Source organism: Peromyscus leucopus, chromosome 19, assembly GCF_004664715.2.
Source record: "Peromyscus leucopus breed LL Stock chromosome 19, UCI_PerLeu_2.1, whole genome shotgun sequence".
NCBI classification, from domain to species: Eukaryota; Metazoa; Chordata; class Mammalia; order Rodentia; family Cricetidae; genus Peromyscus; species Peromyscus leucopus.
This window is the reverse complement of record NC_051079.1, coordinates 48,160,962-48,184,700: the sequence shown is the minus strand read 5'-3', so window position 1 is coordinate 48,184,700 and position 23,739 is coordinate 48,160,962. Positions and strand designations below refer to the sequence as shown.

The window sequence follows — 23,739 nt, the reverse complement described above, 5'->3', positions numbered from 1 at the left end:
TGAGACAGGGTTTTTCTGTGTAGCTTTGCACCTTTCCTGGATCTCACCCAGGCTGGCCTCAAACTCACAGAGTTCCGCCTGGCTCTGCCTCCTGAGTGCTGGGATTAAAAGCGTGCGCTACCACTGCCTGGCTTATTAAGGGCCTTTCTAAATATTTCTGCTAGAATTCTATTCCCCCTCATGACAACCACTGGAGGTAGAAATGGTAATTATCTCCATTTCACAGAAAGACTAAGGCACAGAGAAGCTATAGAACTTGCCAAGCTCACTTAATAAGAAACAAAGCCAAATTTTAAACCCAGATAGTGTGACTTCAGTGTGGCTTTCAAACACTACGCCATTCCCCAGAGAAAAGGCTCTCCTGCCCTTCAGTGTATGCTATGGCTATTTGTTTAGCATGTGCCCGCCTCATTAGCCTTGTAAGCTCTGCAGGAGTACAGACCATCTGGTTTCCAAGTAGGTATTCAATATTTGCTCAATGTCTGAATAGACCAGTCTGTTTCCTCACATGCTACATTCACTCGGGTGACCTGGTCCTCTCTGCTTCTCCCTAGAGTGTGCACTTGTCACTTTTCTTGTTCCTGTAACCAAATATCCAGCAAGAAGCAACTTAAATCGGAAAGGTTTATTCCGGCTCAGCCCACCACGGCGGGAAAGGTATGGCGGCAGGGATTTCAGTTACATGTCAGCAGACCAGGTAAAGTGCAGGCAGGCCTTTGTTAGGCTTTCGGACAGGATGCCCTACCCAGACACGCCTTACCAGACATGCCCACTGAAGTATCTCTTAGGTGATTCTAAAGTCCAGTCACCACTGAAGAGTCATCATTGTACATGCTTACGTGGGTTCTGAATTTGAGTGGAAATGTATGACGACACATGTAACATTCCTAGCGTGAAAGCTAGCAGCAGATTTCCAAACAGTCCATGACATTAAGAACAGCTGCCTCAAATCTGCCCAGGCCACCCCTACTCTCTCCTTGTCAGTGTCCCCTCTGCAAACACAGCAGCCCACACTGGAGTTCCTTGTTTGAGACAGGGTTTCTCCACGTAAAGCATAACCCTGGCTGTTCTGGAACTCGATCTGTAGACCAGACTGGCCTCCAACTCAGAGAATCTGCCTCCCAAGTGCTAGGTAAGCAGGGATGGTGCACGCCTTTAATCCCAGCACTCAGGAGGCAGAGGCAGGTGGATCTCTGTGAGTTCAAGGCCAGCCTGGTCTACGGAGTGAGTTCCAGGAACAGCCATGGCTGTTACATAGAGAAACCCTGTCTGGGAGTGGGGTGGGGAGAATGCATGATCCACCTGCCAGCACCTGTTTTTATATTCTCTTGGAGCATGTCAGAACTCGGCTGGGAGAAAGATACTATAAGCCTGATTCTCTATCCTCCAGTGTTCTGGATCCTCTTCTTCATAACTCCACAGCATAGCAGGGCAGAGTTCTTTTTGGGGTTCCCTTACCAAACACCAAAAGAGGTTCCTCACATTCCAACTCATGCAGTACCTCCAGCCTCTCCTCTCCTCCGTGCTCAAAAGTTTCTGCTGTCGCTGGACAGAGGTAGCATATGCCTGTAATCCCAGCACTCAGGAGGCAGAGGCAGGCAGATCTCTGTGAGTTCCAGGCCAGCCTGGTCTATAGCTCAAGTTCTAGGACAGCCAGGGCTACACAAAGAAACCCTGTCTCGAAAAAAAAAAAAAAAAAAAAAAAAAAAAAAAAGATTAATTTTTTTTTTTTTCAGTTGTGTTTGAGTCTACACTTAGATGTCTCTTTGGGGTTAGCTGCGCCTCTTCCATGCTTCCATGGGCTCTGCCTTCTCTAGACAAGGTGCACCAGACATCTGGACTGTAATCGTCAGGTTATCCATTGAATCTCCTTCCTGCCTGGGTGACCCTTAGGTCAACTGCTTGTTTTGTTTCTCTTTCCATGTCCCCAGGCTAGCTGGGTGTTAGCGTATGGGGCTCAGGTAAGGATTTATTTAGCGATTCAACACACTAATGACAACTGATGCCTGGTTCACGGGTCCTAAACACTGTGTGAAATGAATGAGTAATTGGAAGCTGGGGCCAGTGATCGGGAAGTTCGAAGATGACTAAAGACACCGCAGCTATCATTAAGACCAGGACAGTAAACCCCTTAAAAGGAGTAAACCAAAATTAAGATGAAGGTTTCATGGCCGTCCCGAGGGCAGGTTCCAATCAAGCCACGCCTCCCAGCCAATGGCAGAGCTGATTAGCCTCCGTGGCCCCGCCCTCTCGGACAGATTGGCCCACTCCAGCTACAAGACTACACTTCCCAGCGCGCCGCTCGGCTGAGTGACGCAGGGCCGGAAGTGAGGAACATGAGGTCCTAGGGCGCGAGGGAAGAGGCTGGCGGGGGGGCGAGGGGGCGTGCACGTGAATAGGCTGGCCGGATCTCTGGCATGGCCGAGGCCAGGAAGCGGCGGGAGCTGCTTCCCCTCATCTACCATCATCTGCTGCAGGCCGGCTACGTCCGCGCGGCGCGGGAAGTGAAGGAGCAGAGCGGCCAGGTAAGCGTCGGAGGGCCGAGTGCAAGTCCTAGAGAGCAGTAGCCCGCGCCCCTCCCAGGAGACCCGGCCAGAGCCGGTCTGAGATGCGGGCCAGGGGTGCAGGAGGAGCATTGAGCTCTGCCCTACCCCCTGCGACTTCCAGCCACCTCCCGGGGCTCAGTTTCCTCCTCGGTGCAGTGGGCGGGCCGGAACCTCTGATCCGAGGCATGCAGCTTCGTAATTCCCGCCCCGGTTTCCCGGTAGCCGCAGGTTTAAGTTTCCCTAGTCTCAGGCCACGTGGCTCTATGCAGTTTTCCTAGGGCACCCAGCTAGCGGCTGGTCTTGGGGTGGATTGTCACCACTCTTGTTGGGAACGCCGAACGAAGGCGTGCGGGCCCTTGACTGTCTTTGGTTTTTGACAAGACTCGAACTCGTGGTGCAGGAATTTCAAAGTTCTTTCACTTGGCAACTTTTAATTTGGCCCTGAGGTGCAAATGATGATATGGGGAGCGCCAGTCTCAGACCCCTCTACCCAGTCTCACAGCCAAGTAGAGGGTGCAAAAGAATCACAAAAGTGACTGTATGGTTAGCATTGTATTAAGCTGTAGAATGGGAGATTTGAGATACTAAAACATGGGTGGCCGAATCTGGGTGGGGAATATCCAGGGATATGCTTCCCTGAGGATGCAGTTGATTAGAGAGCTCAAGGTAGTTAGAGGCGCTGATGCCCTGAGGTGGAGCTTCCGAGTGTCCTAGTCTCCAGAAAGTTTGCTGTGCCTGGAGTTTGAAATACACGACTGTAGAGTCTCCCAGAGAGATGGAGGCAAAACAGACAGGTTGGAATGATCCGTGATGGGTAATTCCCAGAAGAACAGTGGTAATCAGTGGTGAGATGGATATTAACCTGGTTAGTCACTACCACTTTGGCCACAGTGAAAACTGCAGGGCCCACTGGGTGTGGTGGTCCGTGCCTTTAATCCCAGCACTCTAGAGGAGCCTTTAATCCCAGCACTCTAGAGGTGGAGGTGGGTAGCTCTGTTGTGAACTCACGGCTAACCTGGTCTGCATAGTGTGTTCAAGGCCAGCCAGGGGCTACATTGTGAGACCCTGTCTCAAAAACAAACTAACTCAAAACTGAAGAAGGTTGCTGGGCCCTAAGATATCTGGCTTTTCTGGACCTTGGTTCCCTTCCCATTCGTAACTCCAACTATATAACTTAACAGATAGGGTGAGCGAGACATAGTGCCCATCCATGGTCATGGTTTGTGTGCCCAAGCAAGAGTGTCCTGCTCTCACAGAGCAGGCACATAAAAATAAGCTTGTGGATTAGCCTCTCTGGATTGTGGCAGCTGCTGGCCACAGGGAGGCTATGGGATGTCAGGCTCCAGTTACAACTAAGGTGGTCAGAGAAGTCTTATGGAGAGGATGACATTGGAGTAGACTAGAAGGAAATGAAGAGTTGGTAACAAGAATGGCAAAGGATGCTGCCATGTGTTTTTTTTTTCCTCTGCATGTGGCTCTTTTGACTCCCATTGGAGCACTTTGGCTGTTTGCTCTCCACGTTCACACAGTGTGTGTTCTCAGCCTAGGCCTGTTACCTGTTTTCCTCTGTTTTAACTAAGACCTTTGGACCCACCAGGCAGTGGTGGTGCGTGCCTTTGATCCCAGCACTCAGCAGGCAGAGGCAGGTGGATCTCTGTGAGTTCGAGGCCAACCTGGTCTACAGAATGAGTTCCACGACAGGCACCAAAGCTACACAGAGAAACCCTGTCTCAGGGGGAAAAAAGACCCTTGCGCTATTTGGGCTTAGTCTCTTTCCAGACATCCAGTAGGCTCCAGTATGTCACCTGGAAGCCTTCAGGATTTGGGCTGTCTTGTGTTTGGGGGAGATTGACTAGCCAAGCCTTTGAAAACCATCTACGAGGTTAGGTAGGGAAAGCTCTGCCGTCTGGCTTCCATCCCCGACCTGTGCTAGGGATGCCGAGTAATGCTAGTTTGGACTGTTCACATGCCCAGCTCTCAAAAGTCCCTCTTGCCCTTGTATCATATTGAAAGATTTGTAGCCGGAACTGATTGCCCTTCTTGACTCTGGAAGCTTTTGAACGGTGCTGGTAACGCCAAGTAGATATCTAAGAGCAAACAGACCATTTTTGAGGTACCTGTTGCAGGCCCAGGGAGGGTACAGCCCTATTGGGTTGGGTGCTTATTGAAGCTCTTTATTATTTCTCTACAGAAGAGTTTCCTGACCCAGCCCATCACCCTTCTGGACATCTATACATACTGGCAACAGTAAGTCTGGCGGAAGGGAAGGGATGGAGCAGGTTTCTCCCTAACTAAAAATCGTCTTTGCAACAAGCCAGTGTACTCACGTGGCCTAAGACGGGACCTGATAGCCCACTGTGGACGCACTTACCACCTTTAGAAGGTGGGTTACCTCCCATGTATGGGGATTTCTCTGTGTGTAGTTTGTCATAGGGGAGACATTCTGAGCTGGAGCTCACCTCTTTTCTTTCTTTTCTGTATTTGTTTTATTTTGTTTTTGAGACAGGATCTCACTGTTAGACCAGGCTGGCCTCCATTTCTGGGACTAAAGGCATACTGAACCATGCCCAGGGGAAGCTGGAGCTCTTAAGAATAAAAGCTTGTGGTGGCTCAGGCCTTCTTTAATCTCAGCATTGGGAGGCAGAGGGTTCAAGGCTAGCCTGGTCTACATAGTGGGATCCTGCCATAGAAAAACAAACAAACAAAAAAAGAATTGAGACAGCTGGGTTTTTTTTCTTTGTTTGTTTTGTTTTCTTTTTGTTTGTTTTGACTTTCTGGTTTTTTTGAAACAGAGTTTCCTATGTTTCCCCAGGCTATTGACCAGCCTGGGCCTCAAACTCAGAGATCCACCCGCCTCTGCCTCCCAGGCGCTGGGGTTACAGGTGTGGGCCACCACCGTCCAGCCGGTTTCTTCTTTCTGGTCACTCACATTGTAATCAAGGAGGCAGGCAGGAGGCAAAGGAGGCCATGGCTGTAGTAAGGGCGAGTGAAGGCAGGTGCCTGGCACCGGACATGAGCACTTACTGAGTGTGTGGAAAGTGAGGCTGAAGTGAACGCTCCCTCATGACAGCTCTGAGGGCAGGGGATGCCAGGCTCTGGGGGAGAGCGAAGGTCCCCCTCCCGTCCATACTCAACACACCTCTGCCGCTTGGTAAGCACAGGGCACTCGTCCTTGTCCTCCCCACCTTGCCCAGGTGTGCAGAGACCATTACGGCACTTCCTTCCCTGAGCCGCGCCACACACTTATTTCCTGCCTCTGGCTCCCTCTGTGGGTGAGGGGCACAGAGTGGACCAAAGATCTCACTGGCCAGAGCCAGCCTAGACCGGTGATTACCTGTAAAGTCAAACCCAGACATTAGCCGAATGACCTTGAGCAACTTCTGTGAGCGCCTAGAGCATCTTCATCTTCGAAGTGAACATTGTTACCTCATTGCCTTGTGAAGCTCAAAGATGGTGGTCTGTTTAATGAAATCCTAGAACTGGCCAGTGGAAACCCTGCCCGGTACTCTCCTCAGATACCATTCTTGATAAATCGGAGAATGAGAAAGAAGATGGGAAAAATCTCTCTATTCTTGTGAAACTCACATTCTTTTGGGAGGAGAGGGGTGGAACAAACTGATACATGTAATAAAAGCAGCTTCCTGACAAGTGGCCTCCTAGGAAGAAGGGACCTTGGCAGCACATCCCAGACTGACAGTGTCAAACCCAGCTGGAAAGAAGGGGGCTTGGACAGTGGCTTCCTGCAGGGGGGATGGGGAGGTCAGAGTTCACTCACACATACACAGACACACTCCCCACCCCACCCTGCTTCCTCCTTGACCCAGGCCAGTTCCATAATGGATCCTTTCTCCAGGTATACACCAGGCACTGGGGGACGGTAGTGAGTTGCCGTCCTCCTCTCGGGGGCCCGTTCGTACCGCGTGGGGGACTCATCCAGAAAGCAGTCGGCGGAAGACCGAGAAGGAAATGAAACTGGATGCCAGCGCAGAGTGCTGTGGGGGAGGGGTGTTAGTTAGCAGAGACACTTTGCACCACACTCAGGTTCAGGAAGGGAAGATCAAGGACCCCAGCACAAGAGGAGGACACAGTTCTAGGGTGAGAAGAACCCGGATGGTTCTGTACGGTGCCCCATGGGCTGTCACCAGGCACCTGGTGGTGGTTGGCTGCCTGTGACACTGAGAACAGTATTTTAGGAAGCGGGTGAGGATACAGTGCACAGACAATTCCACACCGTGCTGGTGTCGCTAAACTCTTTGAAGGATGAGTAGATGAGGAGTCTGGCTTCCCAAATCTCATGGATATGTCCTGTCTTCTCTGTCCTGCAGGACCTCGGAGCTTGGCCAGAAGCAGAAGGCAAAAGATGATGTGGCCCTGCAGGCCAAGAAGTTCCGGGTGTCAGACCCCGTTAGCAGCTCAGAGAGCTCGGAGGAGGAAGAAGAGGAGGCAGAACCCAAAACTGCCAAAGCCAGTAAGAACCCTTCCTGCCAGGTGTTGTGTGGGGTTGGGGCCTGCCCCTGGGACAACTGTGGAGTGCCAGTCTGCTCCACAGCAGTGTTCCCCTCTGAATCATTCTCTAGTGTAAGCCCCAGAAAAAAATGGGGCTTTTCAGAGGGAAGTTAGAAAGTTCCAGGGAGCCCTTCCTTTGTGGCAGACGTTGTGACCCCAAATTCTGAGGATCCAAAGGAGAATCATAAGATCCCAGAAGGCTAGATGTGGTAGTGTGTGGTGATAACTTTGTTTGTACTCTAACAACATTTGCCTGAAGATCAGAGGACAGAGCCAGCCACTAGATTAGACATAGAGGTCAGACAGTGGTGGCACACACCTTTAATTCTAGCACTCGGGAGGAGAGATCTATCTGGATCTCTGTGAGTTCAAAGCCGCCCTGGACTACATGAGATTAATCTAGTCTAAAAGAGAAACAAAGCCAGTCAGTGGTGGCACACACCTTTAATCTCAGTACTTGGGAGTCATATGCCTTTAATCCCAGCTCTAGGAAGGTTGAAACAGGAAGTGATATGGCTGGGCAGAGAAAGAAATATAAGGCTGGAGGAGACAGGAGTTCAGTGCCCTTTTGGCTGAGGGCTCATGGGCATTCAGTCTGAGGATTCATAGGGACAGGATCTTCCCCTCTCAGCTGAGGAGTTGGCCAGGTGAGAAGTGGCTGTGGCTTGTTTCCTCTGGTCTTTCAGCATTTACCCCGATATCTGGCTCCGGGTTTTTATTACAAGACCAATTAGGATTCGTGCAACAGTGGTACACACATTTAATCACAGCACAGAGACAAATGAGTCTCTGTGAGTTTGAGGCCAGCCTGGTCTGCATAGTAAATTCCAGTCCAGCAAGGACTACAACCCTGTCTCAAAAAAGAGAAAAGAAAAAAAGGTCCACACAGCTGTTCAGTTCACCCCCCAGAGCTGTTTTCAATGCTACTGCTAAAGATGGGAAGGAGACCACATTTGTGCAAGTGTTGGGACCACTTCAGAAGGTCTTGACAGTCCCTCTTATGAGTGGCCTTAGGGCTGCTTCAAGAGTTGCTGGTTGTTTTAGTTACTGTTCTATTGCTATGAAGAGACACCATGAGCAAGGCAGTTTATATATTTTAAAAAAAAAAAAAAAAAAAAAAAAGCACTTAACTGGGGGACTTGTTTACAATTTCAGAGGGTTAGTCCATGATCGTCATGGTTGTAGGCAGGCAGGCATGGCATTGAAGCAGTGCTTGAGAGCTTTATATCCTGGTCTGCAGGCAAAGAGCCAGTGTGGGCTTTTGAAACCTTAAAGCACAGCCCCAGTGACACACCTCCAATTCTGCAGTCTTGTGTTTATTTTTCTTGTGTGTGCCAGATGTTTGAGAGGATACTGGATATATATTTTATATCTTGATCTTAAATGATACATGCAAAGCAGGTCCAGTTTGTATGTAAGAAGCATACGGAAGAAAAATGCAGGGTTTCCTGTCCTTGTCCCCATCACGTCCTGCCCATGCATGCCCCTTGGCGGTCAGCCTACAAGCCTGCCCTGTTTCTTCCAGTCAAACAGGTGTCCCTATGTGCATGTGGACAGAATCCTTCAAACAAAAATGGCAAATGTTTGTACTGACTGGGTATTTGGTAGTAATCAATTCTTAAACAATATCTTTCATTTATTCTCTGACAATTTCATACACGTGTACAATATATGTTGACGATCATGCCCATACCCTACTCCCCCAGGACGCCCCCAATATGCCCTCCCACCTTAATATCCTTTTTTTCCTTTTCGTGTTTGTTTTGTTGTGATCAATCCACTGGGTCCAATTAGTGCCGCCTGCTCGAATGTTGACCAGTCTTGTGTAGATAACTCTAGCTACAGTGAGGTCATGAGAACAACCTTGTCATGTCCACATGACAGCACTTGACCAGCTCTTGCACCCTTTCTACCTGCTCTTCTGTAATGTTCCCTGAGCCCTGGAGGCTTGATCTGTGTCCCGTTTAGGGCTGAGAGCTCAGTCGGCACTTACTCTCAGCTTTGACAGGTTATGGGTCTCTGCATTGCTGCCCAGTGTAGAAAGGTGAACACACACACACACACACACACACACACACACACACACACACACACTCGGGCAATTTGACATCAAAACAACAGTAGTAGGTCTCGTCCCATATGTGCCACCCCCCACCGCGGTCTGCAGTCTCTTTAGCCAGTAATCAATTTTTAGAACTATGGTGATGGACTTGTAATTGACTTCTTACATTTTGGGTTTTTGTTTTTTGGTTTGGGTTTTTGTTGTTTTTTCTTAGTTCTTCTTGAGACAAGGTCTTGCTAGGTAGTCCAGACTGGCCTCAAACTGAGGAACATCCTGCCTCGGCTTTCTGAGTACTAGCATGATAGGCATGTGCCACACATCTGGCTTGAGAGTCCTCTTTGAAGTATTTGTGGGTCACATGACAGGATGTCAAGCATTTTCTTCAAAATAATGTGTGATGTGGAAGGGGAAAATGGGCGGTATGTGACTAAGATTGGCCACAAGTTGATAGGAAGTCACAATAAAGGCCAGAGCTATGTGTTTTTTGTTTTCGGTGCAGAAAAAGGAGCGTTGAAGTGCCAGGAAATAATTCAGTTGTGCTGTCCGTTTCAACAATTGTCCTGTTAATGATAACATCCCCTGTACCTGAGATCTAAGGTGACCGTTCCCTAAAGCCATCCATAGTCTGTATCTCAATATCTCCAACCAGGCCCAGCTCCTGGGTCAGCACCATTTCCACCAGGAAACCGCTTACCTTCCACAGAGCTTTCTCTGTCACCAGGGGCTGGCCGCCTGATCACTGCCCTGCCTGCCAGGATTATCAGGACAGAGGGTTGGCACCCTGTGTAAAGAGCGTTGGCCAGAGTCAGGCATGTTTTGTGGTAGTCGGTAGTAGGAATGTAAGCCCGTCCTTTCCCTGGGGGCCTCCGAGTCTCATGCCGTGGAGCAGCTGGGAGTCCCTCAGGGATGCCGACATGGTAAGCAAGCTGATGCATCACAGAGCTCTTCCTCATGGTTCTGGGCTAGGCCTCAGGTCCTCATACTAGCCCTAAGCGGCCAGTACCAGTAGGACTGTGAGATGAGGTGAACTCTGCCCATCTTCCTCAGATGAGAAGAGGCCGCCTTGCTCACGGTGTTTGTGTCTTCCAGCCCCAAGACTGACATCTGTCAATTCCTCCGCCATGGCTGCAGCTTTGCCGCCAAGCATGAAGGAAAAGGCCCAGGTGAGTTACTTTCCAGTCATTTGTTCCCTGTGGGAGTTACATCCAGTAGAGCGTCGTCTCCAGTGTCGGGATAGGGTGGTAAGGCTCAGTCTGTGTCTTCACCTGTCTGGGTCTCGGGTGCCTCTTCTGTGAGCTAGAAGTGATCCTCGTTACCTCGAGCCACATGGCACATGGGCATTTCCTTCCTCCCCTGCTACACTCACCTGGTCACTGAGTAGCTCTTCTCCAGTACCTGGTGTGTTGTGGGCTCTGCTGGGCAGTGGAGTGCCATCATAAATAAGATTTCTGTGTTTGTGCACTCTACACATTTTTCTAAAGCAGAAAGTACTTAGAAAATGTCATTTGTCAGTAATCTGTAAACATTGTTGCAGTTACAGAAATGATTATGCCACTGAAACCAGAACATAGCAATAATCTGTAAAAGTAATGATGAAATAATGATATCACAATGAACTATTGCTTAATGCAGAGCAAGAGCTACTGTGACCCAGGAATGGTAATGCACTTAACGCCCGAGAAAGGCGTCTTCATCCACTATAAAGACGGGTGACAAATCACGTGGCTGTTACAGGCCAGAGCTGCCTGCCCTTAGGCTAGGGAAGGAGGTGGGGCGTGTCCATGTTGGGCCCGCATGTGTGTGTGGGGGCTCTGTTTCTCATGTGTTCTGTCAGGACAGATGCTCATCCCCCTCGTACTCTGTAGGCCAAGACCAAGACAGTCAACAAGATGGTCAACTCGGTGTTGCCTACTGCATCGGGAAAGGCAGTGGTCCACCTGCTCTCGGGGAAGTCACCCAAGAAGTCAGCAGAGCCCTCGGCAAACACGGTCTTGGCCTCCGAAACTGAGGAGGAGGGCAGTGTCCAAGCCCTCGGTGCCACTGCCAAGCCTGGTGAGAGGCCCCCAGAGCCTGGGACAGGGAGGCAGGCCTAAGCACTGGTGTGCTGTTTGAGACATTCTGAGTGCAGGTTTGTCTCTGCGACAGTCAGGGTCCTGCACCGACAAGCATTTCCCCCGTTCCTGACCTCCTAGGTCAGCTCCTCAGACAAGACAGGCTTTTCAGAGGGTGGCATTTCCTGCCTTCTCTCTCGGGTGGGTTACAGGGACCGCTGTGGCCACTTAGAAACTAAATGGAAAGGAGTATGCCTGTTTGCATTTCGTAGGCAGAATAGGTATGTGCCCAGTCTGTCCCCCATGCGCCAGTGTGATAGCAAAGAGTAACTTAACCATCGGGTGCTGCTAGCCTTACCAAGGCCTCAAGAGCGATGAAAAAATGGGTAGTGAGGGTCCCCACCCCAGCTGGGGGCTTTGGGTCAGGGCAGATAGCTGACCCTGTACAGGTGAGAGAGTGCTTGGCACCTAGATTTGACTAGCAGCTGGCACGGGGGTTCTGGGAAGGGAGGTGAATGTGGAAAGGGTACTCAGTCCCCTGTGTCCATCCTCAGGAATGTTGTCAGCGGGCCAAGCCAGCAGTTCCAGTGACGATACCTCCAGCTCAAGTGATGAGACAGATGTAGAGGTAATCGGCACCCATCCCTAGGCATGCATGTTGTCTTCCGGCCTCTGACCCTCCCAGAAGCCTTGCTGGTGTTCGGATCCCAGTTATCCGCTCAGCAGTCATGTCAGCAGCTGGAAAGGTGACAGCCAAGGCTGAGCAGTTGTGGGATGAAGAACATGGTTCTGCTCAGGATGTGCTGAGCATCGGGGTCCAGTGTGATGAGAGGGAGACACCCTCCTGGATGGTAGGCATGGAATGCTGGGAGAGGAAGACATAGGATCAAGAATGTAACTGCTGGGGTCACGGGTAAGGCTGCCGAGAGGACTCTGAGCCTAATGGAGAACGTAGGTGCTGGGCTAGAATCGGACAGGACCCTTGGTCTGCAGCCTCGTCTCTGAATTCTGAATACTTAACACCAGAACTTGAGTCTACAAAGTGAGCTGGGTAGGCAGACTTCCTACCTTCGTGGGGAAGGAAAACAGGAAGCCATAGGGGTCAGCCTGACACCCGGTGAGCAGATGGGGCAGAAGTCACAGCACCAGCAGGGACAAGCGGAGGGGGCTTGTGTGTCTGAAGCACGTGGAGCTGCAGTTTCTTGCGTGAGGGGAATGTGGCGCGAGAGGAAGTTAGACAAGGCAGAGCCTCAGTCCTCTGTCTGAGCTAGCAGGCCAGTGTAGGTGTTAGGGGTTATCTGTAGGGTCCCTGAGGGGCTGTCACGGGGTTTCAGACACAAAACTGAGGTAGTGAGGACCACTGGAGGGCTGACATAACCGTGACAAGGTGTCCCATTTCGAAATCCTGTTAGCAGGTGCAGCCAACCGGCAGCCCGATACAAAGCCATCATCTTATATGAAACATGAGGGTATTTTTATTTCGGTTGTTGGATCCTGGGCATGAACTTTGTAAATGATAGTGTTGTATCATAATGTCAAGTGGTTGGACAGCTTAGATGGAGGACCAGCAGGAGCCAGGGATAGATTGACACAGTGCCTAGGGTGCTGCCCCACCAAACGCAGTGACCCTGGGAAGGCTGAGCCATCCTCATCTATCCAAGATGTGGCCACAGGCCGCTCCTTACCTTCTCTCTTGCTGTCGGGCCCTGAGTATCATAAGGACACCCCTGGATCCCCTCACTCCAGGCCTTGCTCCTGAAAGTCTAGCACCTGATTGTACCACATTGGACCAGAAACCAGCGTGGATCTCTGGCAGCAGTGAGCCGTTTGGGAAGAACGCGATACTGAAGGGTCGTGTGGGGCATGGGCGCAGTAGTAGAGCAGGGGCTGACTGACCTGCCCGCTACCTTAGGCTGTCAGTATTTTGGGACACTGAGGAATTTCCAGGAAGAAGCTCATGCCAGTGCAGATACCAGGCACCTCTCCCTGGATAGCTGCCACAGGCAGATGCTTTTTAGTTTGAGGGTCCCCTCAGGATGGACCCTGTTGTGTGTCAGTGGTCATGGTGGCTGAGTTCTGCCTGAAAGGTAGCCAGGGGTCCTATAAGCCTTTGTGCTGCCCTTGAACAATCTGTGCCTTTTTGGAAAAAGGGAATAAGATTCTGCCTGCCTCTAGGAGATGGGAGAGCGTGTGCTTTTAGGAAGGGGATTGTTCTACCGATGTTTTACAATCTTGCATCTAAGCTGTTAACGCCCATTATGCAGGATACACAGACAAGGAACTTCCCTTAAGCATTCAGGAGGGTGGAAACCAGCAGGGAATTAGCATGGGGAGGATATCAAGGTCAAGGTCAGCAAGCAAGGCAACAGTTACCCAAAATGGGGGCCAGGGTCCTACAGGTCCCCCTTTTACTAGAAAATGAGCTTCTGACTTAGGTTGCATGGGATGTCAACAGGTCACCTTACCCGTCATGGAGACGCCTGCCCAGGCCACACAGGCACTCTGTCTTAGGTTGGTGGATGCCCCCCAGACATTACCCGTCTCTGAATACTCATTATCATACAGGCTCAATCGTGTGTGAGCTGCAGAGTTAACTGCTGCCAAAGATCTCAAAGTGGCGCTGGGCTTGCAATCTGTGTGTTCGACACAGAAAAGACCAACAGAAGTCCTAACCCACCCATAGCCAGTAGGCTAAAGGCAACTGAGCCATTCCTAGGAAGGGGCTTGTATTGGTTACTTTTCTGTTGCTGAGAATGGCCCCTTATAGGCTCATACATTCGAATGCTTGATCACCAGAGAGTGGAACTGATTGAAAGGATTATAAGGATTAGGAGTTGTAGCCTTGTTGGAGGAGTTGTAGCCACTAGGGTTGCGCTTTGAGGTTTCAAGTTTCAAAAAGCCATGCCAGACTCCATTTCTCTGCCTGTGGATTAGGATGTAGCTCTCAACTACTTCTCTAGTACCATGCTCCCTGCTGTGGTGATAATGGACTAAATTATTATGTCTTAGTTAGGGTTTCTACTGCTGTGAAGAGACATCCTGACCACAGCAACTCTTATAAAGGAAAAACATTTAATTGGAGTGGCTTACAGTTTCAGAGGTTTGGTCCATTATCATCCTGGTGCAACAAGGTGGCGTGCAGGCAGACATGGTGCTGGAGAAGTAGCCGAGTGTCCTACACCTTGACTTGTAGGCAACAGGAAGTGGTCTGAGACACTGGGCATGGCTTGAGCATATATGAGACCTCAAAGCCCGCCTCCACAGTGACACACTTCCTCCAACAAGGCCACACCCACTCCAACAAAGCCACACCTCCTAATAGTGCCACTCCCTATGAGCTTATGGGGGCCAGTTACATCCAAACTACCGCACCCTGAAACTGTAAGCCAGCCCCCAATGAAATGCTTTTTGTTACGAGTGTTGCCTTGGTCATGGGGTCTCTTCATAGCGATAGAACAGTGACTGAGACGCCAAGGCAAGTTCTAAGAGTTTAATTGGACTTACGGTTCCAGAGGGTCAGAGTCCACGACGGTGGCACAAAGGCATGGCAGCAGGAACAGCTGGGAGCTCACAGCGTGACTCAAAAGCGGGAGGCTGAGAGGGAAGCCAGGAGTAACACGAGTCTTTGGAAACCTAAGCCTACCCCGATCCTTCTCAAACAGTTCTACCAGTGGGGAACCCAGTACTCACACATGAACCTCAGGGCGCCCTTCTCGTTCCTGTTGCCACGGAGCTTGACAGAAAAGGGGAAAGGGTTTTCCTCTGATGCCTCTGTCTCCTGCTTCTAGGTGAAACCTTCGGTAAAACCAGCCCAGGCCAAAGTGGCCCCAGCCCCTGCCAAGGAGCCACCAGCAAGAACAGCCCCAGGCCCTACCAAGTTAGGGAGTGTGACGCCCCGGCCCCAGGCAGGCACGCCGGCTGCACCAGGGAGGACTGCGGACACAGAAGAGTCGGAGAGCAGTGAGGAGGACTCCGAGAGTGAGGAGGACGAGCCCCCCGCCGCCGGGATGCCCAGCCAGGTGAGCCCAGGGAGGGCCGTCCCTCGGCCCACTGCCTAGGGCTGCCGATGCTGGCGAAGCCACTGTGTAAAAGAGGGCCCATTCTGGAGTTCATGGGGAAGAATGGGGGAGAGTTGAAAAACGGCCAGGGGGCTTCAGGCCTGTGGAAATGGCCCTTTGGGCCCACACTGCAGCGAGAATGGCTGACTCCTGGGGGCCAGGTCCTACACGCCGGTGGTTACATTATTTGCCTTGGTTTCCACAGTGGCGAGTGTACGACTGTCCTCAGCATAGCTGGCCCTGCTGGGAAGAGAGAGACCCGGAGTTTTCTTCATTCCGGGTCTCTAACTCACGCTCTTATTGCCTCGGCCTCCCAAATTCTGGGGTTCCAGGCGTGTACTCTATCATGAGACACCATCACAAAGGCAGCTTGTAAAAGAAAGTTTAACTGGGTGCCTACAGTTCCGAGGATTAGGGTCCATGACCATCATGGGGGAGAGCAGGGCAGCAGCCAGGCATGGAGCTGCAGCAGCAGCTGGGAGCTTAGATCTGATCCACAAGCAGAGAGCAAGCTAGCTGGGAAACCTCAAAGCCAGGGACACACCTGGAACAAGGCCCCACCTTCTAATCCTTCCAAACAATTCCATCAGTAGGGGCCCGAGTATTCAAACTTGGGAGCCTACGGGGGCCGTTCTCATTCAGACCACCACACGTGTCCTGGGGAGTCTTGAGAGGTTTGAAGTTCTTCTCTCAGCTTTTCTAGCCAAACCAGACCCTGAGCAGTCCAACACTAGAGAGACACTCTCCTGTTCCCGTTCGGGGGCCTTTCCCGTGGAGTGTAGTTCAGCTAGCAATCTCATGGCCCTGAACACAACCTGAGACGAGCAGAAAGGTCTAGAAAGCCTTTACACGTAGAGCAAGGAGGAGAACCAGGCAGGGCGGTCCACATCTGGACTGGAGGTGGGGGACAGCGTGCGTGCAATTGTGAAAGTGTTAAAGACAAGCTGGTTGACGATGTGAAGTGGCCAGGGAAGGCCCCAGAAGGAGGAGAGCTATAGCCAAGGACCTGAAGTTGAAGGGGGCAGGGGACATAGTTGGGGGTTGAGGCTCTGAGGTGAGTTACAGGTGCTCAGACCCACCCTGCTCGGGGCTGCATTGTGGGTGCTGGTTCAGATCTGTAGAGAAGCTGAGTGCAACTTGTGAGGAGTCACTGCTATCACAGAAGGTCTTAGAAGGTCCAGAGCCACTTACTTTCCAGGAAATTTGGGACAGGGTGGACAAGACCTTCATGAGAAGACAAGGCCTGTGGCCGCCCCGCCACACCCTAGAGGCAGTGGCGAGCCTTTGGCTGAGAAGAATAGGGAGAGTGGATGAAGAGGAGGCCATGTGGGAACTGGATCTGGAGGCTGAGGACAGGCTTTCTGGGGTCCTGTTGCAGTCTGCCACAGGAAGCCCAGGGAAGCTGTACTTTCCTGTGTTCAGGCTGTCCCTTACCTTTGCATACCCTATCTCTGTCCTGAGCCCTGCCAGCTGTTCATGAACTGACCAGACTCAGGCCAGTGCCTGTACCCACAGAGCAGACTTTTCCAGCTAAGGATTTAACCACTTACGTGCAGGGGCTGTCCATACTGGTGTCACTGGGGGCTAAGGATGTAGTGGCCAGGTGAAATGGGTCAGGGCTCTGGTGCTCAAAGGATATGGAGCTGGTCATTGCCAAGGAACCAGAGGGCCAGGGTAGCTAGGACTCCAGTGAAGGTGAGAAGGGAAATTGGTGTCTCGGGAACCTCTGGGCTTTTTCCAGAAAGAGTGAATTGGTTTTGTCTTTCACAGGTGAAGGCCCCTGGGAAAGTTCCTCAGGCCGGAGCTGCCTCGGTTTCTGCCAAGATCTCTGGAAAAGGGCCCGTCTCAGCACCACCAGAGAAGACTGGGCCCACAGCCGCCCAAGCCAAGGCAGGAAGGCCAGAGAAGGATACAGAGAGCAGCAGTGAGGACGATTCTGACAGTGAGGAGGAGGAGGAGGAGCCAATTGATGTCTCCACCCCTCAGGTGAAGTCTGGTTGGGACATCACAGCCTAGACCCAGCAGGCCGCTGGACCTGTCCACTCAGCGGGTCCTAGCCCACCTGCTCTGTCAGAGCCTTGCACACATCCAGCCTGTCCCTTTCTACTGATAAGACTGTCTGTCTGTCTGTCAGTCAGAGCTTTGCACCTACCTACCTTCTGATTCACTCCTCACTTTCTCACACCAGGCGAAGATTTCCGGGAAGAACCCTCAGGTCAGGAGTACTTCAGCTCCTGCCAAGGGGTCCCCCCAGAAAGGGGCTCCTCCAGTCGCCCCTGGAAAGGCAGGGCCTGTGGCGGCCCAGGCGGGGAAGCCGGAGGACTCGGATAGCAGCAGTGAGGAGTCCGGGATCGACGCGGGGAAGACACCAGCCGCTGCGACCCTGAGCACAAGTCCTGCTCAGGTGAGGCCAGGAGCCCCATGCCCTGCCTGGAAAGGCCTTCTGGCTGTAATCCTCGCCCTTCAAAACCAGGGCACCTTCCCCTGATCGCGCCCTCTGTCACTCACAGATGAAACCTCTGGGGAAAAGCCCTCAGGTCAGACCGGCTTCCGCTGTGAGCCCGGGGTCCTCGGGAAAAGGCGCCCACCCACCCTGCCCTGGGAAGGCCGGGCCAGCAGCTCTCAAGGTCCAAACGGGAAAGGCAGAAGAGGACTCGGGGAGCAGCAGTGAGGAGTCTGAGAGCGACGGGGCCCTGACCCCGGCCAAGGTGAGCCCTCGCAGGCCTCAGCTCCAGGGCCCATGTGGCCGCAGGCTCCAGACCCTTCCCTCCAGGCGTCCCTGTCTGCGGCTCCACTTCCTGCATGTTCCCTTCCTGGGGCTCCCCACTGATCCCATGTGTCTCCCTCCAGGCAAAGGCTGTGGGGAGGAGGGCCCCCCCTGCTGCACTCCCTCAGAAGGCGGCGCCTGTGGCCACCCAGGTCAAGAGTGAAGGCGCAAAGAGGACTCCCAGAGCAGCGAGGAGTCCACGGACAGCGACGAGGAGGAGGCAGCGCCGGCAGCTTCCGCTCTGGCTCAGGTGGGGAGCCCGGGGAGGAGAGGGGGGGGCCTGGCCGGTACACCTCCTCCCAGAGTTATGTACGTTCTGGTTGGCAGGGAGGCCGGGAGGAGCTGCATCCCAGATTCACAGATGTGGCCTGTGAATCAAGGGGTCCTCTCCAGCCTTCCCCTGCGCTCTCTCCACAGGCCAAACCAGCTCTGGGAAAGCAGGCAAAGGCTTCCCCCAGGAAAGGCACCCCCGCCTCGGCCACAGTCGCCCCTGTGCTGGTGAGTACCTCATCCTCCAGTGAGTGTGAGTCAGAAGCTGCTCCTGGCGCCACGAGGGTACGGGTGAGGCCCGCATTTGCCCGGGTGGCTCACTCACTGCTCTCCCCCAAGGGGCAGCTCAGGCCCCTGTGAGAAACCCTTTCACCCCCTTGTCTTTCTAGGGGACCTCTGTGGGGAAGGGCCTCCAAGGGAAAGCTGCTTCGGGACAAGGGACGGCCCCGGTGCACCCTGGGAGGACAGGGCCTCCGGTTGCCCAGGTCAGGGCTACAGCTCAGGAAGACTCCTCGGGGGACAGCGAGGAGGAATCCAGCAGTGAGGACGAGGACGAGACCCCCCCAGCCCAGGTGAGGTAGGGAGGAGCCAGCCTGGACCAGGACTGAGGATGGCTCTCCTGAGGCTGCTCTTGGCCCTGGGACTCAGACACAACCGGCCTCAGGTTCCCCTGCCCTCTGTTTCCTGGGCCCCCGGCTCTAGGTTCCCACAGATCGAGCTGTGTCCCATGCACAGGCTCTGGCCTTCAGGGAGGTCCCACCCGGATGAGGTGGGGCCATTTGGGGGTGTTTTGCAGGAGGGCTAGCCAGGCATGGCACCTCAGATATTTTAAGAGGAATGGCGTATCAGTGAGGAACTGAAAGTCACCTGGTGACGCAGAGGGGCGGAGCTTCAGGCAGAGAAGCAGCTGTACAGAAGCAGAAGCTGTACAGAAGCACAGAGCTGGCTTTTGTAGCACCACAAGCAGGGTGGGTGGCAGAGGCCAGGGGCGGGTTACCTGAGTTCAGGTGGTGGTGTCTGCTTTTGCTCTTTGGGGAGACCCACCACCCAGCTCCCATATAAATCACACATGAAGCTTATTAATTATGAATACCCAGCCTTAGCTTGGCTTGTTTCTTGCCAGCTTCCCTTAACTTTAATTATCCTGTCTAGTTTTGCGTCCGGGCTTTTCTCATTCCCTTACTTCTGTAAATCTTACTCTTACTTCGTGGCTGGTTGTGTAGCTGGGTGACTAGACCCTGGAGTCCTCCTCCTTCTCTGGCTACTTCTCTTTTTCTCCCAGATTTCTCCCTCTATATATTCTCTCTGTCTGCCAGCCCTGCCTATCCTTTCTCCTGCCTTGCGATCGGCCAGTTCTCTATTAGACCATCAGGTGTTTTAGACAGGCACAGTAACACAGCTTCACAGAGTTTAACAAATGCAACACAAACAAAGGTAACACACCTTAGAATAACCCACAGCATTCAGGTCCAGCCGTACAGCCTGATGAATGGTGCTATTCCTGGGGCCTTGGCTACCGTCTTGTCAGAAATCCACCCTTGTGGGTAGAGGTAGGACCTCACCTGCCCCCCTGCTGCCCAGGGACCTGCCTTACTGGCTCAGATTCAGGGAATCTGACCCCTCTTCTGACGTCCATGGGCGTCAGGCGTGAAGGTGATACATAGACGGATGCACAGTCAGACACTCATCTGCATCTAAAAAACCTTTCAAAGGAAAAAGGATGTGAGGCTAAACAGAAAGAACCCTAAGCTTGAGCTACTCCTGGAGCATATATAAGTTTAAAAAAAGAAAGAAAGAGAGAAAAAAACCCGAAGCAACGTTTCTGTCTTGTTCTGTTGCTTCCTCCTCGGTTCCTACTTCATGGCCTGAGGCGGATGCTTGAGCTCCAGCTCCCTCTGCATTCCAGGGAGAAGACAGACACAGGTTTACAGCTTTATACAGCGCTCAGCTGCCATTAAGCAGAATTTAGTGACGCGGCGCCTTAGCTGAAAGGGAACCTACAAACAGTTTTGTCTGGGTAGGACTATACCTCCTGGCTTTACAGTGTGGGGTCTGAGTGTTTGTTAGTGACGCGCACTGTGTTAAACACGAAAGCTCCTATTTAATTGTTGCAGAAATCTCACAGGTGTTTTATTATATACTCCGTTCCTAGAGGGTGAAAGTGAGGCTGAGGAAACTTCAGTGATTTCTCTTTTGTCGGTGGTTTTGTTTTGTCTCTTTTTTTTTTTTTTTGGTTTTTCGAGACGGTTTCTCTGTGTAGCTTTGCGCCTTTTCCTGGAACTCACTCTGTAGCCCAGGCTGGCCTCGAACTCACAAAGATCCACCTGGCTCTGCCTCCCGAGTGCTGGGATTAAAGGCGTGCGCCACCACCGCCCGGCTTTGTCTTGTTTTTTGTAGACAGGTCTCACTGTGTAGCCCTGGCTGTCCTAGAACTAACTCACTCTGTAGACCAGGCTGGCCTCAGACTCACGGAGATCCACCTGCATCCGCCTCCTGAGGGCTGGGAGTAAAGGCGTGCGCCACCACCGCCCGGCTTGAGGGACTTCTGCAGTCCACATTGCTGTTAGTTGGGAAGAGTATCTGCACAGTGTTCTTTGTTATTGCTCTATGGCAGGTCCCCTTCAGCCTTACTAACTCCCTTCCTTCCTGCCAGGCCAAGCCCTTGGGGAAACTTCCTCAGGCCAAAGCCAACCCCCCTCCCGCTAAGGCGTCTCCAGCCAAAGGGCCAGCGTCTGCATCAGGAAAATTGAGCACTGTAGTTGCTCCGACAAAGCAGGAGACCCTATCCAAGGCAAGTTGGGACCCCAAGCCACGAAACAAGTTGGGCTAAGTCTAAAAGGGGGTCCAGCTGTGACCTAGCATTGATCACACTCTGCACAAGTAGGGTACCCATAGCCACACACTGTAGAAGTTTGACCAGGAAGGACCTGCCTGTCCCCTTCCTCCTCCAATACCATTGCCACCTCTCGATTCAGGGAAAAGCACCCGGGAGTGCCGGTCAGAACAGTACTGTCTCTGCAAGGGGCAGCGGTCTGTTGCAGCCGCGACAAAAGCGGGGTCCCCAGCGACGACCCAGCACAGAAGGGGCCGGTGGCTGGAGCGGGGAAGGCCTCGGAGAGCAGCAGTGAAGAGTCTGACAGTGAGGAAGAGGCCCCGGCCCAGGTACCCAGGCGGAGCTGGGGTTACGGCAGCGTTTTCGGCCCGGGTCTGTAGGCACGGCTTTGTATGCCTCAGCGTCTCCCTGGGCTCTCCAGCTCTTTCCCCTAACTGCTTCTCCAGGTAAAACCTGTGGGGAAAACCTCTCAGGTCAGAGCCGCCTCGGCCCCTGCCAAGGCGTCCCCTGGAAAAGGAGCCCATCCAGGAGCCACCAAGAAGACAGGAGCTACAGCTGCCCAGGCCCAGAAAAGGAAGATGGAGGACTCAGAGAGCAGCAGCGAGGAATCCGACAGTGACGGTGAGATGCCATCAGCCGTCACCCCAGCCCAGGTGAGGTCTGCCAGGCCTGAGGGTCACTGTCACCAACTCCTTAGTCGTAAACTGACCTTGGCCTGGTGGTAGGGAAGAGCGGGTAGAAGTTCTGACTCCAGGATCCCTTACCCCAGGTGTCCCCCGTGTTCCTGGATGAAATGTGCTGTAAGTCCCAAACCAAGGCCATTCTAGTAGAGGACATGCTAGGTTACTCCTGTAACATGCAGGGCCTCCACATCACTGGGCACAGCAGTCCATGCAAGCTGAGGAACGTTCTGCCAAGGTCTATGAGGCCAGCGTGCAAAGATACCCCTATCGGAGAGCTACGAGGCAGCTTGGGCTCTGTTGCCAATCTCTGTCCAAGGAGGGCCTGTCTGGCTCAGTGAAGCCTGGGCCCAGGGAATGGGGAAGAACGAGAAGCCACCTCTTACCCAGACCGTTGTCCTGTCTCGTCCTGGTTACAGAGGGCAGTGAGGCTGGCTCTGTTCAGCTGACGGGTCTAGTTTGAGCTTGGGCATTGTTGATGCAGCCTGGTAGACCTGATAGGCGATGGCATCTGATGTGGCACCTTACTTAGGAAGGTGGCAGCGGAGATCATCAGAAGAAATGGTCCCGGTCAGTGTCCGCCAGTCATGACCTTATATGGAAAGTAGGAAGTGTCCCGTACAAGTTGAGATAGTCTAGCTTCTCTTGAGAAACTGGTGGCCTAGGTGTTATTTGCCGAGTGAGTACAGTCCCATCTGTGCTGGGAGAATAGAGCCCCTCCTGGGCCTCCCCTGAGTTGGCATCACCAGCTCTTCCTCACTGATTGACAGTTCTATGGCTTTGGACCACATAGTCCATGAAGCCTGCTCTCTCTTTTTTTTTTTTTTTTTTTTTTTTTTTTGGTCTTTGAGACAGGATTTAATCCCAACACTCTGGAGGCAGAGGCAGGCGGATCTCTCTAAGTTCGAGGACAGCCTGGTTTACAGAGCAAGTTCTAGGACAGCCAGGACTACACAGAAGAAACCCTGTCTCAAAAACGGGGAAAAAAAAAAAAAAAAGGCCACACTGTCTTTGGAGACTTAGCACAAGAGGTGCCGTGTTTCCTCCTCAGCTGGCCACCCTTCCCTGTCACATGCTTATTCAAGTCTTGTCCCCTCCAAAGGATGGTCCCTCCCAACCTGCCAAAAGCAAAGCCTCAGCTCCAGCACCCCCAGCACCCCCAGAGAAGAACGGAGAAGAGTCCTCAGAGAGCAGTGATGAGGAGCTGCCGTCCGCCCAGGTAGGTCGCGACTCCTAAAGGCTCCACTGGCCGAGCCGGGCCGTCACTCTGGGAAGAGGGTCCGTCTTTCCTGCGGGGCAGGTCTCACCACGTGCAGGCAGCACTTTCCAGCCTTCTGTCCTCCGATACACCCCTCTGATGGGGACAGCCCACGGGGCATGCTTCACGCCCCAGGTGGCTTCACACCCCCAGCCTCGCCTGCTGGGCCTGGATCCTCTTATGATTCGGGTGCTTTGTGAAAATGGAGCTGGTATGGCCACTGTGTACCGACACAGGTGGCCCGGGTCCTTGGCCGAGTCCCCTGCCTGAGGAGGGATGCCTGATCACTGTTAGGAAGGCGGTCGTCCCGGCTGCCAGTTTGGCAGGCCAGGGATTAGAACTCCCTATCTTCTCATAAAGAGGCTCGAAGAAACCAGCCCTGCTCCCCGAGCCCCTTCAGCCCGTGTTCTGTCGGGGACCTAGAGCCTTCCCTGCGAGCCTAGGTGTAATCTGTGGGCCTCACCCCAGAACAAGCCCGGGCAACCTATTGCACCTCATTTTCTGCTGTGGCCGGTTCCTGCCTGGCCTTGTCCCCAAGTGTGAGTCCCAGGACACCTCCTCTGGCTTCAGAGGCCCAGTATAGCCAGCAAGATAGTACGAGCTACGTGCTCTTTGAAGGAGAGGGACTGTAGCTCAGAAAGAGCTCTGGGGATGCTGTTTAAATCCTGGTGGTCTGCACTTCCTCCTGCCCGGCCGTCCCTACAGTCC

General features: G+C 52.8%; 1 protein-coding gene across 1 annotated transcript in view; it reads left to right on the top strand.

The window, feature by feature from the left end:
- Positions 1-2,319: 2,319 nt before the first annotated feature.
- Tcof1 (treacle ribosome biogenesis factor 1) overlaps positions 2,320-23,739 on the top strand; it is a 34,743-nt gene continuing 13,323 nt past the window's right edge. The window contains 20 exon segments of the mRNA XM_028890088.2: positions 2,320-2,525; positions 4,738-4,793; positions 6,872-7,014; positions 10,204-10,277; positions 10,980-11,166; positions 11,720-11,793; positions 14,954-15,184; positions 16,994-17,209; positions 17,412-17,627; positions 17,734-17,931; positions 18,074-18,149; positions 18,152-18,240; positions 18,408-18,488; positions 18,650-18,832; positions 20,914-21,051; positions 21,263-21,278; positions 21,281-21,330; positions 21,333-21,422; positions 21,540-21,746; positions 22,876-22,992. Coding sequence (XP_028745921.1) covers positions 2,418-2,525; positions 4,738-4,793; positions 6,872-7,014; positions 10,204-10,277; positions 10,980-11,166; positions 11,720-11,793; positions 14,954-15,184; positions 16,994-17,209; positions 17,412-17,627; positions 17,734-17,931; positions 18,074-18,149; positions 18,152-18,240; positions 18,408-18,488; positions 18,650-18,832; positions 20,914-21,051; positions 21,263-21,278; positions 21,281-21,330; positions 21,333-21,422; positions 21,540-21,746; positions 22,876-22,992 — 2,550 coding nt within the window. The 5' untranslated portion in view covers positions 2,320-2,417.